This window comes from Alosa pseudoharengus, unplaced genomic scaffold (genome assembly GCF_046254945.1).
Source record: "Alosa pseudoharengus isolate Yale_2024_CS ecotype anadromous, Long Island Sound unplaced genomic scaffold, YU_APseudo_1.1 YU_APseudo_1.1_scf_10, whole genome shotgun sequence".
Classification (NCBI taxonomy): domain Eukaryota; kingdom Metazoa; phylum Chordata; class Actinopteri; order Clupeiformes; family Clupeidae; genus Alosa; species Alosa pseudoharengus.
The window spans coordinates 15,099,025-15,113,478 of record NW_027468565.1 but is presented as its reverse complement, the minus strand read 5'-3'; the positions used below and the strand labels follow the sequence as shown (position 1 = coordinate 15,113,478).

The 14,454-nt window shown below is 41.1% G+C and overlaps 1 protein-coding gene across 10 annotated transcripts in view; it reads right to left on the bottom strand.

The window, feature by feature from the left end:
* The window catches only part of LOC143101764 (transcription factor Sox-6-like), a 64,458-nt gene that overhangs the window by 11,739 nt on the left and 38,265 nt on the right, over positions 1–14,454 (bottom strand). For all 10 annotated transcript variants that reach the window (XM_076264988.1, XM_076265030.1, XM_076265037.1 and 7 more), the window contains 4 exons: positions 10,122–10,242; positions 8,604–8,683; positions 3,018–3,173; positions 136–310 (listed from right to left, as the gene is read on the bottom strand). In XM_076264988.1, coding sequence (XP_076121103.1) covers positions 136–310; positions 3,018–3,173; positions 8,604–8,683; positions 10,122–10,242 — 532 coding nt within the window. The remainder of the gene's footprint in view (positions 1–135; positions 311–3,017; positions 3,174–8,603; positions 8,684–10,121; positions 10,243–14,454) is intronic.

Sequence of the window (14,454 nt, the reverse complement as noted above, 5' to 3'; positions counted from 1 at the left end):
TTAACTTAATATTACCTTTAAGTACAGCCACACACGCTATAATGTCTGCATGTGTAGTCAGGGAGACTGTGTTTTTCAACCAAGTTTCAATTAAATGTTTTTATCATTTCACACACTGTTGTGTACTTAACTTACCGAGTGAGGATGCACGGCTCATGTTGGGGATTGGGCTGGGGATGCCACCCTTGCCCAGGCTGTTTGGACTTGTTTTACTGCCGGGGTAGAGGCTGTGGGAGGGGGACGTGGGGGAGCGCATGGCCTCCATGCTCTTGGGTCGAGCGGAGAGGTTCAGAGGCTGAGTGCCCTCGTCCTGGAGCACACACAGACAGAGAAAAGACTCGCATCAGTTCAGTTTACAGCTGCTGACCAAGGGTCAGTCTCTACGGAGGTTCATGCGGGCAGAGGCTGAACAAATGCACTGGAGAGCAGCTCTGAGAGCAGCAGAGACATTAATACATGAATGAGGAGATCACACTTCATGCAGGTTTCTTTCATTGCGACTGAAAAAGAGAGATGCCTGCTGTAGACATGTGTAATTGTGGGAGCAATGCATGCTGGGAGTCCAGATCGGCACCACAGACACTCTTCAGATAATCTTCAGTCATTCAAAAGCAGCCCCTCACTCCAATCTTGTTCTTCCAACGGAAGTAAAACATACATTTGTGATCATAAATATTCTACTTTATTTAATGCCACTTTAATTTGAAAGTCAAAATTGTGACTTGAAAAGATACAATTGTAACATAATGAGTAATTTGTGATATGTGATATCAACAATCAGTTGTGAGATGCTACTGTATGTTAAAAAATGTTGACTGTGGTGTTCACTGTTTTCTAATGTGAGATTCTAAGTTACCTTCTGCTACTGTCCAAAATGTGTTTTTCTGTCTTTGAACAAAAAAGTCTTTAGATCAGTGTCTATGGTAATTACCGTTTGTCATTCAATAAAACTCAAAGTGGACATCTAAGACCTCAACTCTCTCATTATCCCTGGGATTTCTGTTTGGAGGCAGCCAATGGTGCATCACTGCACTTAATCAGTGGTTCATGACCATATCACATTACCGCCAGGGCTTTATTAGAGAGGAATCCCAGGAACATGGAAGTGGTAGCTGGAAGATGATCATCCATTTCAAAACAGCTCCTCAACCTGGCCTGCGCTGAGTCCTGACTGGGGCCTGTTGTTTGAGTGTGCAGTGGTTTGGGGCAGGGGTGGGGAGGCTAACTAGCATGGATCTAATTTGGTTGGAGCCATGAGGCCCCGAGGAGACAGCCTGATGTGAGGGAGACGTGGGTGAGAGCATGGGGCTCGGAGCCAGGAGAGAAAGAGAGAGAAAAAGAGCGAGAGAGAAAGAAAGAGAGAGACAGAGAGAGAGAGAAAGAGAGAGAGGGAGGGCGGATGGGTGGGAGGGTCCCTCAGCAACTACTGTTTAATGACATGACTTATGTCCCTGCTCCATTGCGATTCTCACTTAAAAGATTCCAAATGGACACATGGCTCTGATTAGACGAGGGGATGCAGCCTGGGTGATACAGGCCCCCGGGTCAAGCGCTTCCACAGCACACTGGAGTGGGAATGTCACTGGATCGCGCTTGTCTCACTGACGATGGAAGGAGGCATGAAGGAAACCTCAAATTTTTATGAGTCTGTTTTCATTATAGTGTGTGTATCTTGCAGTCAGATGGATAGGACAAGGCAAGCAGAAAAGGGGTAACAGAGACTGACCGACTAACTGGTTTCTAAAATGCTGGTTTAAAAATCAGGACGTCCAGACTGAAAAGACTAAAAGGATTTAACATGTATGACTATGAGGACACACTCTCATACATACACACACAAAACCTAATATACACATACTGCAAAAAAAGCCGCTCTCCAAGCCGCTTCATCTTTGCTATACCAAAAAACTTTCAGAAAAAAGTCTTGCCGCTCAGCAGTCATCTTGGTAACGCCTCTGGGCAATTATTTAATACTAACAAGGTCAGACTCCTATTCAAATGAATGAGGAGACACCCATAATTCCAAATAGGAATGTCACATCTACATTAAAAGTACATTGGGTGAATCATTGTTTAAATCTGAACTGAGGAATGTCACATCTACAAAACCCTTAAAGGTGTAGGTTTTTGAACATTCTAAGTTCCGCAACAATTGAAGGTTCTAAAATTCTATGTTGAATTCAATGAACCCAGATATTCTTTAGAATGTTCATTTCCCAACATTCCCGTCACACCGGTGTGACGGTACTCCTTTAAGGGTTAAAAGTACATTGGGTGAATCATTGTTTAAATCTGAACTGAACAATGTTACTATGTTCTACATAAAACTCCAGGCTAAAAAGGACATTATTCTTTGTGTTAACTTAATGTAGTCTTATTGTTTTTATATTATTGATTGAATTGACATTATTGTTTTATTATTGCCTTTCCCCTTTTTTACATTGCTTTTTTTATTAGGCTATTGATTGAATTGATATTATTGTGTACTACAACTATTCTCCTTACTATATTTGACCTAGATTTTAATCTGTTCCCTGTTCATTTTTAAATATTATTATGTTGTTTTGTATTTATATGTCGCTTTGGACAAAGGCGTCTGCTAAATCCATAACCATAACCATAACCATAACTTGCTCACTGTGCATGCACCCACTTTTGCCATGGTTACAGGGGAAGTAAACAGGACACAAAATGTTGCGATTGGCTACATACATTACAAAACATCTAAAATGTTGCGATTGGCTACATACATTACAAAGCAGTAATTCCAGTTCACAACTCCACCATGTTTAGTGTTACCAATCACCCTCATAGAGCCCCATTCAGTTTGCTGTTAGTGATTTGTCTCCTCTTATATAAAATCTCTGGCTTTACTCATTAGCTACTACATTCTTTGTCAGTGTAAAAGCGTGTCTTTTGACATGCTAGAATATATCTGCCTCAATGTAACTGAACTGAGAGTGTGAGTATGAGGAGGAGAAAGATGCAGACACAGAGAGAAAGGGATGTGCTGGTACCTTCATGTGTGTTTGAGGGCTGGAGGTCCTCTTCTCACTCTTGAGCCCTGTGGGGGAGAGAGACCCTGAGGTGTTGGCTACTGTGGGCTGAGGGAGAGTGGACATCTTGGCGCCAGGAGAGATCTGCATGCTGGCCAACTGGGCGGCATACAACTGCTGCAAAGGTGACACAAGAAAAGAGAAGAGAAGTTCATTCACTCCACTGAATTTCTCTTTCCACATCTCTCCTTTTCAACTTATTTCTTAGTGACTATTTTTGACAGTTTTTTCGCTTAAGTCAGGAGGGGGAGGAAGGGGGGGGTCTCATAGAGAACCCATTGCGGGTCTTGAAATAAGTATCAAGAGCGCAGGCACAGTGGAGAGACCACAGAGACATGGCAGGCAGACAACATGGTGTCTGCGCTTTCTGATCCTCCCGTCTGCTGCGCCGGCCAGCCGTCCATCTTCCCTGTCCCGTCCCCGGCAGCAGCAGCAGCCGCCCCACCACAGAGAGATCCGCTTTCTTTAATCGGCAAAACTGGCCAGGTCCACTGAGACGTACGGAGGCCCACCACAGCGCTGCCAAAGCACTGTCATCTTGTCACAAGTTGTCACTTGTATGTGTGTGTGTGTGTGTGTGTGTGAGAGAGAGTGTGTGTGAGTGTGTGCGTGTGCGTGTGCGTGTGCGTGTGCGTGTGTGTGTGTCTGTGTGTGTGTGTGTGTGTGTGTGAGTGTGTGTGTGTGCGTGTGCGTGTGCGTGTGCGTGTGTGTGTGTGTGTGTGTCTGTGTGTGTGTGTGTGTGTGTGTGTGTGTGTGTGTGTGTGTGTGTGTGCGTACGAGAAAGAGAAAGAGTGTCAGAGAAAGGGAAATACAGTACATAGTCTTGGCCAGCACGTTCTGTAGATGTTATGAAGAGAATAAAAGCACTCTGATGTGCTTCTTTGCCCTGGAGGGGAACCCAGAGCCTGTCTGTGAAAATGAGCTTCCAAACAGAAATATGGGTTGGATGTGTAAGGAGGTATTAAAGTTCAACTGTGCTCCCTGTGTTCCCAATATGCGCACACACACACACACACACACACACACACACACACACACACACACACACACATTACACACACACACACACACATAAACATACACACATAAACTCTCTCTCTCACACACACACACACACACACACACACACACACACACACAAACACAAGCGCGCAGAGAAACGCAAACATGATTTTATTTGTGTCAGAAAATCCTTATGAGTTTCATGTGAATACTACAAGATCTTAAAATATATCAGCATTTCAGTTAACACAGAGAACCTGACCTACCCTATAACCCAATCTGTATCAAACACAGTAAAATGCAAGACATACTGATACTATAAGCTATGCACTGACACGGTCCAATTATACCATTTTTTTCAGGAATGTAAATTAACAGTTTCACACTATTGAGCATTCTATGTTTAATATATAACATCTTTATTTCTTTCTATAAATTTGATTAAATAAAATTGTATTAAAGGAACCGTATGTAAGAAATGTATTTCAATTAATCATAAAATGGCCCTAATATGTCACTAGACATTAAGAAATCATGTTCTGATTTCATGTTTCATGTTTTGGCTGATGCGCCACCCTCCACCTATCTACTAATCACGAAGTCAGTAGTGTTTCGGCATCCGGATTGGCAACCTCGAGTCAGGGGGGAGGGGGAGGAGGAGGTGATACACCTCTCTACAGTAATTTGAAAGTGATTGAAGTACCAGTTTTGGCCAAAATCTTACATATGGTTCCTTTAATATAGAACCAAAACCATTTAAATGATGTCAAGGCGCTTTACAAAGCTCAAACCTTGAACCCTGACAATGCAATTGGTTTCTCCACTGCCCCATGTAAAGAAGAACAAATCCATTCAACAAGCCACTGCTGTTCTGAGAACAATCCTACATCATAATGAGACTCTGCATGGAACAATACAATAGTTAATCCAGTAGTCATTGATTAATTCATCTTAAAAGCCAGCAAACATATAACCAAATGTTGTTTTTCTCTCTGTCTTTCTTCTCTTTCTCTGTCTTTCTTAGTCTAGCTTTATTAAGCTCTGATATAACCCTATTTCAAGATGGAACAGATGTTATCAGAGTAAAGTGTTTATGTGTATGTGCTGCAGTTTTTCTACAGCATTTATGTTAGTGTGTCTATGGACGGAATGTTCTTGGACAAACAGCCTTAAGTCTGCTCTTTTTAGGCATCTAAAGTCTTTCACCTCCTTCGTGAACCAGCACTTATGGAGTGTATGGGACACTGGGCTCCTTTAAAGGCTCCTATGAACACACACCATCTAACACACCAACTAATGCACTAGAGTATGTGGTATTTCATATAGTGGGCTTCATGCCCTAAAACTCTCTCTCTCTCTCTCTCTCTCTCTCTCTCTCTCCATTTCTTTCTTTCTCTCTCTCTCTCTCGTTCAAACTTTATCTCTTGGTATCTCTCATACAAACTAATACAAACACACAAACAGGGATGGGCAGTATTTCTAATACATGTATTTAAAATATGTATTTTAAATACAAAATACTATTTTCTAATTTGTATTTTATTGAGATGATGAAAATGCCTTCGTATTTTTAATTAAAATACTTCAGTGTTGTGTATTTCTGTATTTTTAAAATAATAATAAAACACTGTGATGGCATGCATCTACTGTAACTATCTATAAAGCACAAAATCTCTGTCTCTGTCTGTCTGTGGCACCCTCACATGGTCAAGCTCATTTGCTCCAGTAGAGCAATTATTTTCCTTTACTGGACTGATTAACAGGCGTCGTCTGAATGCAACACTGTTTTGAGAAGTTACTGTAGTTGTGCTTAAAGGCATCAACTGAGGAGACACGAATAGCTAAGATTACACACACTCCTTTGCTCACACAAGGACAGCACAAGGACTTGAGTTCACAAGCTTATATTGCAACACTTGAGTTTGCTATTTTCCTTTCTTTTTTTTTGTTTTACAGTTTTTTTCTAGACTTTAAATTTGTCTATGTTCTCTGACCTGTGAAATATTTCAGTGCTATGGTAACTTGACAAGATACCTCAAACAAGGACATTTCCAATTTTGCACATTTTAAATAAGAAATGATAATATCATTATTATTGGCTTCTAATTGGCTTAACTGATTGGATGGTATTAATGTGACAACCTGATTTTTTATTTTTTATTTTACTTCTTTTTTGTATTTAAATTGATAGAGGTTGTGCACACACCAGTTTCAGGTGTATACAAAATTATTGAACTGTGATGAAACCATAAGTGTGGTTGTGATGGTGTTAAATAACTTAAAATGCTACCTAGTTTAAATTTCTAAATAAACCATCCATTTGGATTGTTTGTCTTTGAGTTATTGTCACTGATTCATAGTGGCCAATCTATTACACCAACTGGCTGGGAAGTGCAACAGTTGTGTAGTCGGTACATCTCCAAACTCAAAAACAGTAGACTAACAGCAGAGACTTTCTAATGAAGAGACACAGCACTCAAAAAATCCTCTATAGAAATGCATGGGGGTAGTTGGTAACACCAATATGGCAGTTGTCTACACATATCCCACCCCTTACGCAGCAAAACGTCGACATGTGAATACATTGAGCCAATCATGTGGTGTGTTGTGAATACATTGAGCCAGTCATGTGGTGTGTTGTGAAGACATTGTGCCAATCATGTGATGCCTTGCACACACACATTTCTGCTGAAATAGACGCCCGATAAGTCCCCAAAAAGTGTTGCAATATGGCCGCCGATTGGAGGACTTGCCTAAAAGGACATTGCTAACAGTCAATAAAAGTGGACTGTCAGAGCAGCACAAAATACTAAAAGCCATGCCGAGTGTCCTGTTCACTCTTTCCATTACATTTGGTGCCTTTCCCTAGCCACTTCATAAATGTGTTAGAATTAGTTCTGTACTTTAAAGAACATTTCGAGCGATCACATAGCCTACGTTCAATGTTGCAATATTATCAGAAGGCCCTATGTGCAATTTGCTTTTGAGCAGGGTCTTACAAGAACATTTCAAAATGAATGGAAAGACACAGTGATGATGAAATTTTGCACTCAGCTGTAGCCTAGGCCTGCTAGTGGTGAGTCTGTTATAGTCTATTTACTTTTATTGTAGCCTATGCACCTATTCTATTAAACGCTGTGTGATAGTCTATTACAGTAAACACTATAGGCTATGACTGCTATGTTCTTGCACTATTTTCCACCATGATCATATTGTTTCAGTTATCCAAAAGGCTCGAAGGATGGTCTTTACTATGGCAATTTTGAAAAAATAACTAATAAAAGTGAGGTGAGGTGCCCCCCCCCACCTGTTGCTCTCTGGCGCCGACCCTGGCAGAGGTTTATATTGGGATGTCTAACATTAGGAGTCAGCATATCTAATCTGTTGACCGATTATGGAAGGAGTCTCTTGCTTTCAGATGTTTTTCCAGGTAGTGCACAAGTGAAGGGATAGACGAAAAAGGCTTTTAGGAAGAAGTATTTTGTAGTATTTTGAAAATACAAAAATACTGTATTTTATTTTGATACATTTTTTTGGCTGCTGTATTTTGTATCTTATTTTGATACATTTTTAAGGTGGGTATTTAGTATTTTATTTGGAAATACATTTTGATGTATTTGTGCCCATCCCTGCACACAAACACAATGGACCTCTTTAATAAATCAGTGGTTGTAATGATGAATTTGACACATTAGGGGTGTGGTGACACTCTTGATGGATTTACAGCATTGTCCTTTGTTTCACACCCAGCACAGATTCAGGAGTGAGCCCTAAATGCGTTCCTGACATGGGGCTTGGCTGATCATGCCTCTACTACAAGACCTGACAGGTGAAACTGGGTTAAACCAGAATATAATTAGGCTAAAAAAGACACTTAACTCACTTAACCATTCAAGCAAGGAACTGCAGCCTTTTTTTTCTTAAAGCTTACTATGAGCTAACTTTTCTAACTTTCATTTTTTTCAGCATATGAACATGAACAATGTGTAACTCCTGTAATAATAAAATAACACTAAACTCACTTCAGGCTCAGGCAAGGCAAGACAAATTGTAAACTGTATCGTCCACATAATACTGCATCTATCTTGGTAATGTTCTCAATTAGGTAAGTTTACATTTCTGTAGTAACCACCAAACAATGTAATCTCCTCCTCCACACTGGTGTGTCTCTGCCAGACAACAGAGGATTAGATCCATGAGTGATAGATCTACTGAATTGCAGAGCTAGCAACAAAGCCACTGTGAGAAGCTTCTGATCTGAAACACAATTTTACTTTAAATAGCATGCTCACAGTCATATCCAAATGACTTTTCAATACATTGTATGTACACAGCATTTCAACTAGGAGTTTCAAAAGTCATTCATTATAATGTTGACAAAAACAGAAAACGTCTCTGTCAACTATAAAATAACACAAACACAGAACTGGCTACATCTTATTCACTGTTCCTTGTTAGCATTTGACAGGCTTGCTGATTGTCCTTGTTAGCGTTAGCTGTAAGGCGTGAGGGGTGCATTAGCTGTAATGCATGAGGGGTGCATACCTGCAGCTGTAATGGGCTCAGGCCTGACGCAGCAGCAGCTGCCATGGTGGATGGAATGAACTGCATGGGGTAGTTATCACCTGTCAGGAGAGAGAGAGGGCCACAGAATGAAGTGCTGTGCAGGCAACAATCCATCCCCTCATAATTCCCATCAGCCTATTCTTGTACGGCGCAAACCTGTCTCTGTCAGTCAGTCATGTTCAGTGGCACATGTTGTGCAAAGAAGAGGGAGAAATTGTGACATTTGTAGTTGTCTTGAAATAGAGGAATCCATATTTCTAACAAATGTTTGATTTGAAAGTGCTGCATTTGAAAGTCCTTATTTTAAAAGCACAATGCAATATTTAAAATGAGTAAGTAGTAGGTGGTCTGAGTGGAAAGATATTTTAGTATTCTCCTGGGCTTTGTAATCAGCTAAGATTTCAGTATGAGTGAGAAGTATCAACACATTCATAGAAGAACTCGCTCTCCTATTCACATCCTTTTCACTCATAGGCTCACACATATACACATGAATGCATTCTCTCCAATCAATCCTTCCCTGCAAAAAACATTTGTTGTAAAAAGTCTTAGCATACCAGGAGTAAACCTCATCATTAGCACATTGTCTCAGAGGCATCTCCTATTGGGCCTGTGTCTCTGTGGGCAGGAATGCGCGCAGGAATGGAATGTAACATGGAGGAAGAGCAGGTGGTGCTTCAGCTTTTACTCTGACAGAGGCACTGCCTCAGCAAGCACTGCTGTAGGCTTACATGTCCCATTCCATAGGCTAAAGTAGTTTCTAAGATGGATAGTTCTGGTCTTTTGATTATGATTGGCTGAATCGCTTTCAAAGTCATTGTAAAACTCTCGATGACCTACATTACTGCCACAATACAAAATGCTCTATATTACTACCACAAATCTGCACTGTGTCTCTGCATTGCTTGGCAACCATGCCACTAAAAGAAATATCTTTATTCATTATCTATGTATCATCATTATAAATCATTATACTTTTTGTCGTGTCCTTACGTCCTTACGTGAACCTACGGCCTCTTGAAGCTTAGATATTCTACTCTTCAGGAGATGTTTACACTGAAGGATTGGTTACAAACATACTGAAGGCACAAACAAGAGCAAAGTACAGAATGCATGTAGGCATGTAGGCTGGGGGGCAGCCGTGGCCTGCTGGTTAGCACTTCGGACTTGTAACCGTAGGGTTGCCGGTTCGAACCCCGACCAATAGGCACGGCTGTTGTTGCAGGCAGCTCACTGCGCCGGGATTAGTGTGTGCTTCACCTCACTCTGTGTTCGCTGTGTGCTGAGTATGTTTTACTAATTCACGGATTGAGATAAATGTAGAGACCAAATTTTCCTCACTGGATCAAAAGAGTATATATACTTATACTTATACTTATACTTATACTTATACTTAGGCTTTCTTGAATTTCCCCTGGGGATCACTTGAATTTCCCCTGGGGATCAATAAAGTATCTATCTATCTATCTATCTATCTATCTAGGCGGTGAATGGTACCTGGCTTGTAGGACAGCCCTGGGGGGAAGAGGAAGCTCTGCTGGGCAGCTGCGGCCGCAGCCAGGGAACGCTGGTCGTGGGGGAAGAGGGGGATCATCAGAGGAGTCATGTGACCCTGGACCTGTGGTCAGACAGATAGACCCGCAAGAGGTTAAAAACATGACCTTTCACAAATGACACTGTAAAATATTCATCTGGTTTACTTTAAACGGCACCACTCAGTCCCTTACTGTTTCTATTGTGTATAGCATCAGCACCACAGTGGCCATATCTATAATATTTATAATATATTTCTATAAACCAGCCAAATGTGGAAAAGGTTTCTGAGTTGGCGTTGTTGCCGCTAATTAGCCTAAGCTTTACTTTGCAACATTACATTGATAGGAAAGATGAGAAATAATGCTGAGAGCAGCAGAAAATAAGTTGGACGTAGGCAATGATGAAATGAAATGAGCTGTGGGTAGCACAAGCAAAAATCTGCAAGCTCTTGGGGAACAGTGGGGAGGCCTCAGAGACTCAGAAATAGCTATTTAAATGGTTCAAATGTAAAGCTATCAGGTTTGTATTGAATGCTTATCAAAGCCTTGGGGCTCTGGGGATTTTCCCCTTTGTGTACACAGTACTGCTAATTGGTGTACACAATTTCAGTCTCTCTACAATCTACAATTTACCAGCTCCTCAGAGGATTTGCTGTGAGGATGTGAGCACTATAACTAAAAGATTGTGAGAAACACAGTTAATACAGTTAAAAAATATAAAAGACTTCAAAGCAGATCATGCTCAAATCAAGGCGGGCAGATTTAATTTTCTCCAGGCGATATTGTAGAAATCTTCAAACTTACTGAAAACCTTGAAAAAGAGATGTGTATTAATGAAATTGACCAGTGGAGAAAGTCTCAAAAACTAAACTTAGTTCCTGATTCAGACAAAAAGAAGCGTTCCACTGGCATGTTACCACGGTAGCCAGACTGACGGAATGAACAGAGGAAAAGGAGCAGCATCACAGCACCGTGTGGAAAAATGGAGGAAAAGTACAAACAGCTCCATTCATTGTTGCTCCTCGGGGGAACTGAAGCTGTGTGTGTGTGTGTATGTGTGTGTATGTGTGTGTGTGTGTGTGTGTGTGTGTGTGTGTTGCACAGGGGCTCCTCTTCCAGTGCGCAGACGGATGAATAGGCCTGGGCCTTTCCAGCCCTAAGAAAACATGGGCCTCCTCTTAAACTACCACACACACACACACACCGTTAACTTTGGAGCTGCCCCCTCCCTTCTATTTGTATGACTATGTGTTTGGATGATGTGTGCTATATGTGTGTATTTATGAATAGGAATGAACTGTGTGTGCGTGTCTGTGTGTGTGTGTCTTGAGGGTAACCATATACCATGTATAGAGCAAGATTCAATTTCAGAGCACAAGACAATGATGTACAAGTAAGTGCGAGGGAGGAACTCATTGGTGGTCATTAGTCAACAATTTGTTTATGCTCAAATGTTTTGATGAGGTATATGAAATGTTATAATTCCTTTCCTGTGTACTGCAGTGCAGTTCTTAGTTCAGAATCCCTAACACCCTGCAACAATCATCAATAAAGGTCATCAATGAACCTCAGTAAACTTTTAATCAATAAACCTGAGATTAGCCCAGCTGACTATAATGAGTAAATAAAACTATACAGATCTTCAATGCCAAAACCTCTTCCATGGTGTCTATGATTCCACGAGATTCATTCTACCCTGCATGTGGACTCATAGAGTCAAGGAGAACAGAATGTTGACTCCAGTACATTGAATCAACATGGCACAGGACTGCTGCAACTCAAGACCAAAAACATGAAACAGTGAATGTTCCTACAGTCAGGCCGCCACCAGAAGGCCTACAGCCTGCAGCAACACTAATAGGCAATGCTGGAAAACAAACAAACTTTGAAAAAGGCTAGATTCTATACTGTGTGCTTTTTAGTTCTGGCCACAGAATAACAATTGCAATCCCTCCTCATGCAAGGATGTGGGGAGGCATGGAGGGAGAGGAGACCACAAACGTGCGTCGAGCCTTAGGCATGGCTCCAGTGATGTGGTGTCTGCTAGGCTGGGGGAGTACTGTAGGTGCACATATGAAAGGCATTAAGCTGTTGTTAAAACAAAGACAGCAGCCTATCAGCCACTGAGAAGCACAGAGGAAAACTAGGGCCTCAGGCAAACCTTATTTCCTTCAGTGTGTATGAGCAAGACAAATATAAAGAGATATGGGACTTTAAAAATGCAGTGTCAGAATCATAGTATGGATGTCTTGTAAACCAGCATGAACCACTAAGATGAGCACCAGGGGGAAAATATCTGCTAGTGCTCATTTTCTTGGGGTGTAAAGATTTACCAATATGGCTTACCAATATTGGAAACTGATTTGAATGTTAAAGATGCAAGTGCATCGGTACGCGGATACTTTGAACTGGTAGATATCCCAATTTTAAAATTACAAATCAGGTGCTGCTAAGCAAAGCGGCAGCGGAGGACCTAACATTATAAATCATGTTACTTTCAAAAAGATATAAACCAACTCTCATTTGCTATTACATCTGCACTGCGTCTGGTATAACCTTCTTCAACTAGGGTAAGTAGTGTTACTGTTAACTACAATGGTATAGCAAACTGGTTGATAAACACAAGCATGGATTCACAATGTGTGTGTAAAGTAAACGTGTTTATTGCAGTCTGTTGGATGAAGTCATATCGTCCAGTGCCTCAGGCAAACTTAATTTCTTTGAGTGTGTATGATGAGCAAGAGAAATGATTCAGAATCTGTGTTCATTGACTTTTTTGTGTAACTTGATGTGCATTAACCCCCGTCCCTTAACCCCACCACTGCTGAGACTCTCATTCATGCTTTCATAACCTCCAGACTTGACTACTGTAATGCCCTGCTTTTTGGTGTCTCAGCAAAGAGATTAGACAGGCTACAATACATTCAAAATTCCGCTGCAAGAGTTCTCACCCGTACCAGGTCCTGGCAACATATCACTCCCATCCTCCATCAACTACACTGGCTCCTTGTACAATACCGTATTCAATTCAAAATCATCCTTCTTGTCATTAAAGCACAACATAATCTTGCACCCTCTTATCTTTCAAGCCTCCTGACCCCTTACCAACCAACCCGCACCTTACGCTCCACTGATGCCCACCTCCTATCCACCCCCACTGCACATCTCCGTTCCATGGGTGACAGGGCCTTTAGCGTGGCTGGCCCCAAACTCTGGAACTCCCTCCCACTTGCACTACGTCAAAGCACTTCCCTGTCCACCTTTAAATCCATGTTAAAAACTCACCTTTTCACTCTTGCTTTTCCTTCCTACTCATAACCTTGCCTCCTCCATCCCACTTGCTCCTCTATTACTGTTTTATTTTATTTTTTTATACTTTTGTTGGCAATGTCTGTCCCTTGCTGAATGTTTAGTGTGTTTTACTAAGTGTACTGTCTATTTGTACTGTCCCTGTATATGTTGCTTTTATGTCTATGTTCTCTTGTATACTGTCTCTGTTTGATGTTTTTATGCTACTCTTATGTCTATATCCTTTCTCTTATTGTACAGTGTCCTTGGGTGACTTGAAAGGTGCTTTAAATAAAATGTATTATTATTATTATTATTATTAATGGGAGTAAGGAGGTGCATACTGTAGTTACGGTGATATACATGGGGCAACTTTTTGAGCAATGTTGCTGGGCAACTACACAACCGGTTCCATGTGTTCTGATTGGATGAAAATTTCCCTACTGATGATTAAAGAACTCCAGAAAATACGTTGTCCAATATCAATGGGAATGTGCCACACCAATAATACTTAGGAACATTGCCCAGCAAAGTTGCACAAGTTGTCTTGCGCATCATCAGCTTTAAGGATGTGGTACACTCCTCCGTGCACATTTGCGCGCGTTGAAGACGTACGTCAGTTCCGCATTGAGACGTGCCACATGCGCGGGACACAGACACAGGACTATACCAGGCCTATTAGATTAAACATCCCATGAGGCATGCACATATGCATGTGATTTTTGAATCTCAATGAATTGATTCAGTTCAATCAAAACAACAGAACTGCAATTTTACTGATATTACCTGAAATTAAACAACATGACTTATGAATGTTTTCAAAAACGGATTTAATTAAGTTAATGAATGGTAATTGCGTTGGTTCATATTGCGATTACAATTGCAATAATTGTGCAGCCCTAGTTGGATGGTTGTCAAAGAACACGACAGAATCTGCCAAGTAATGAGCTGGTAATATGAATCTATGATGGTCCCATACCAAGATCAGAAATACTGCACTGAAAAAA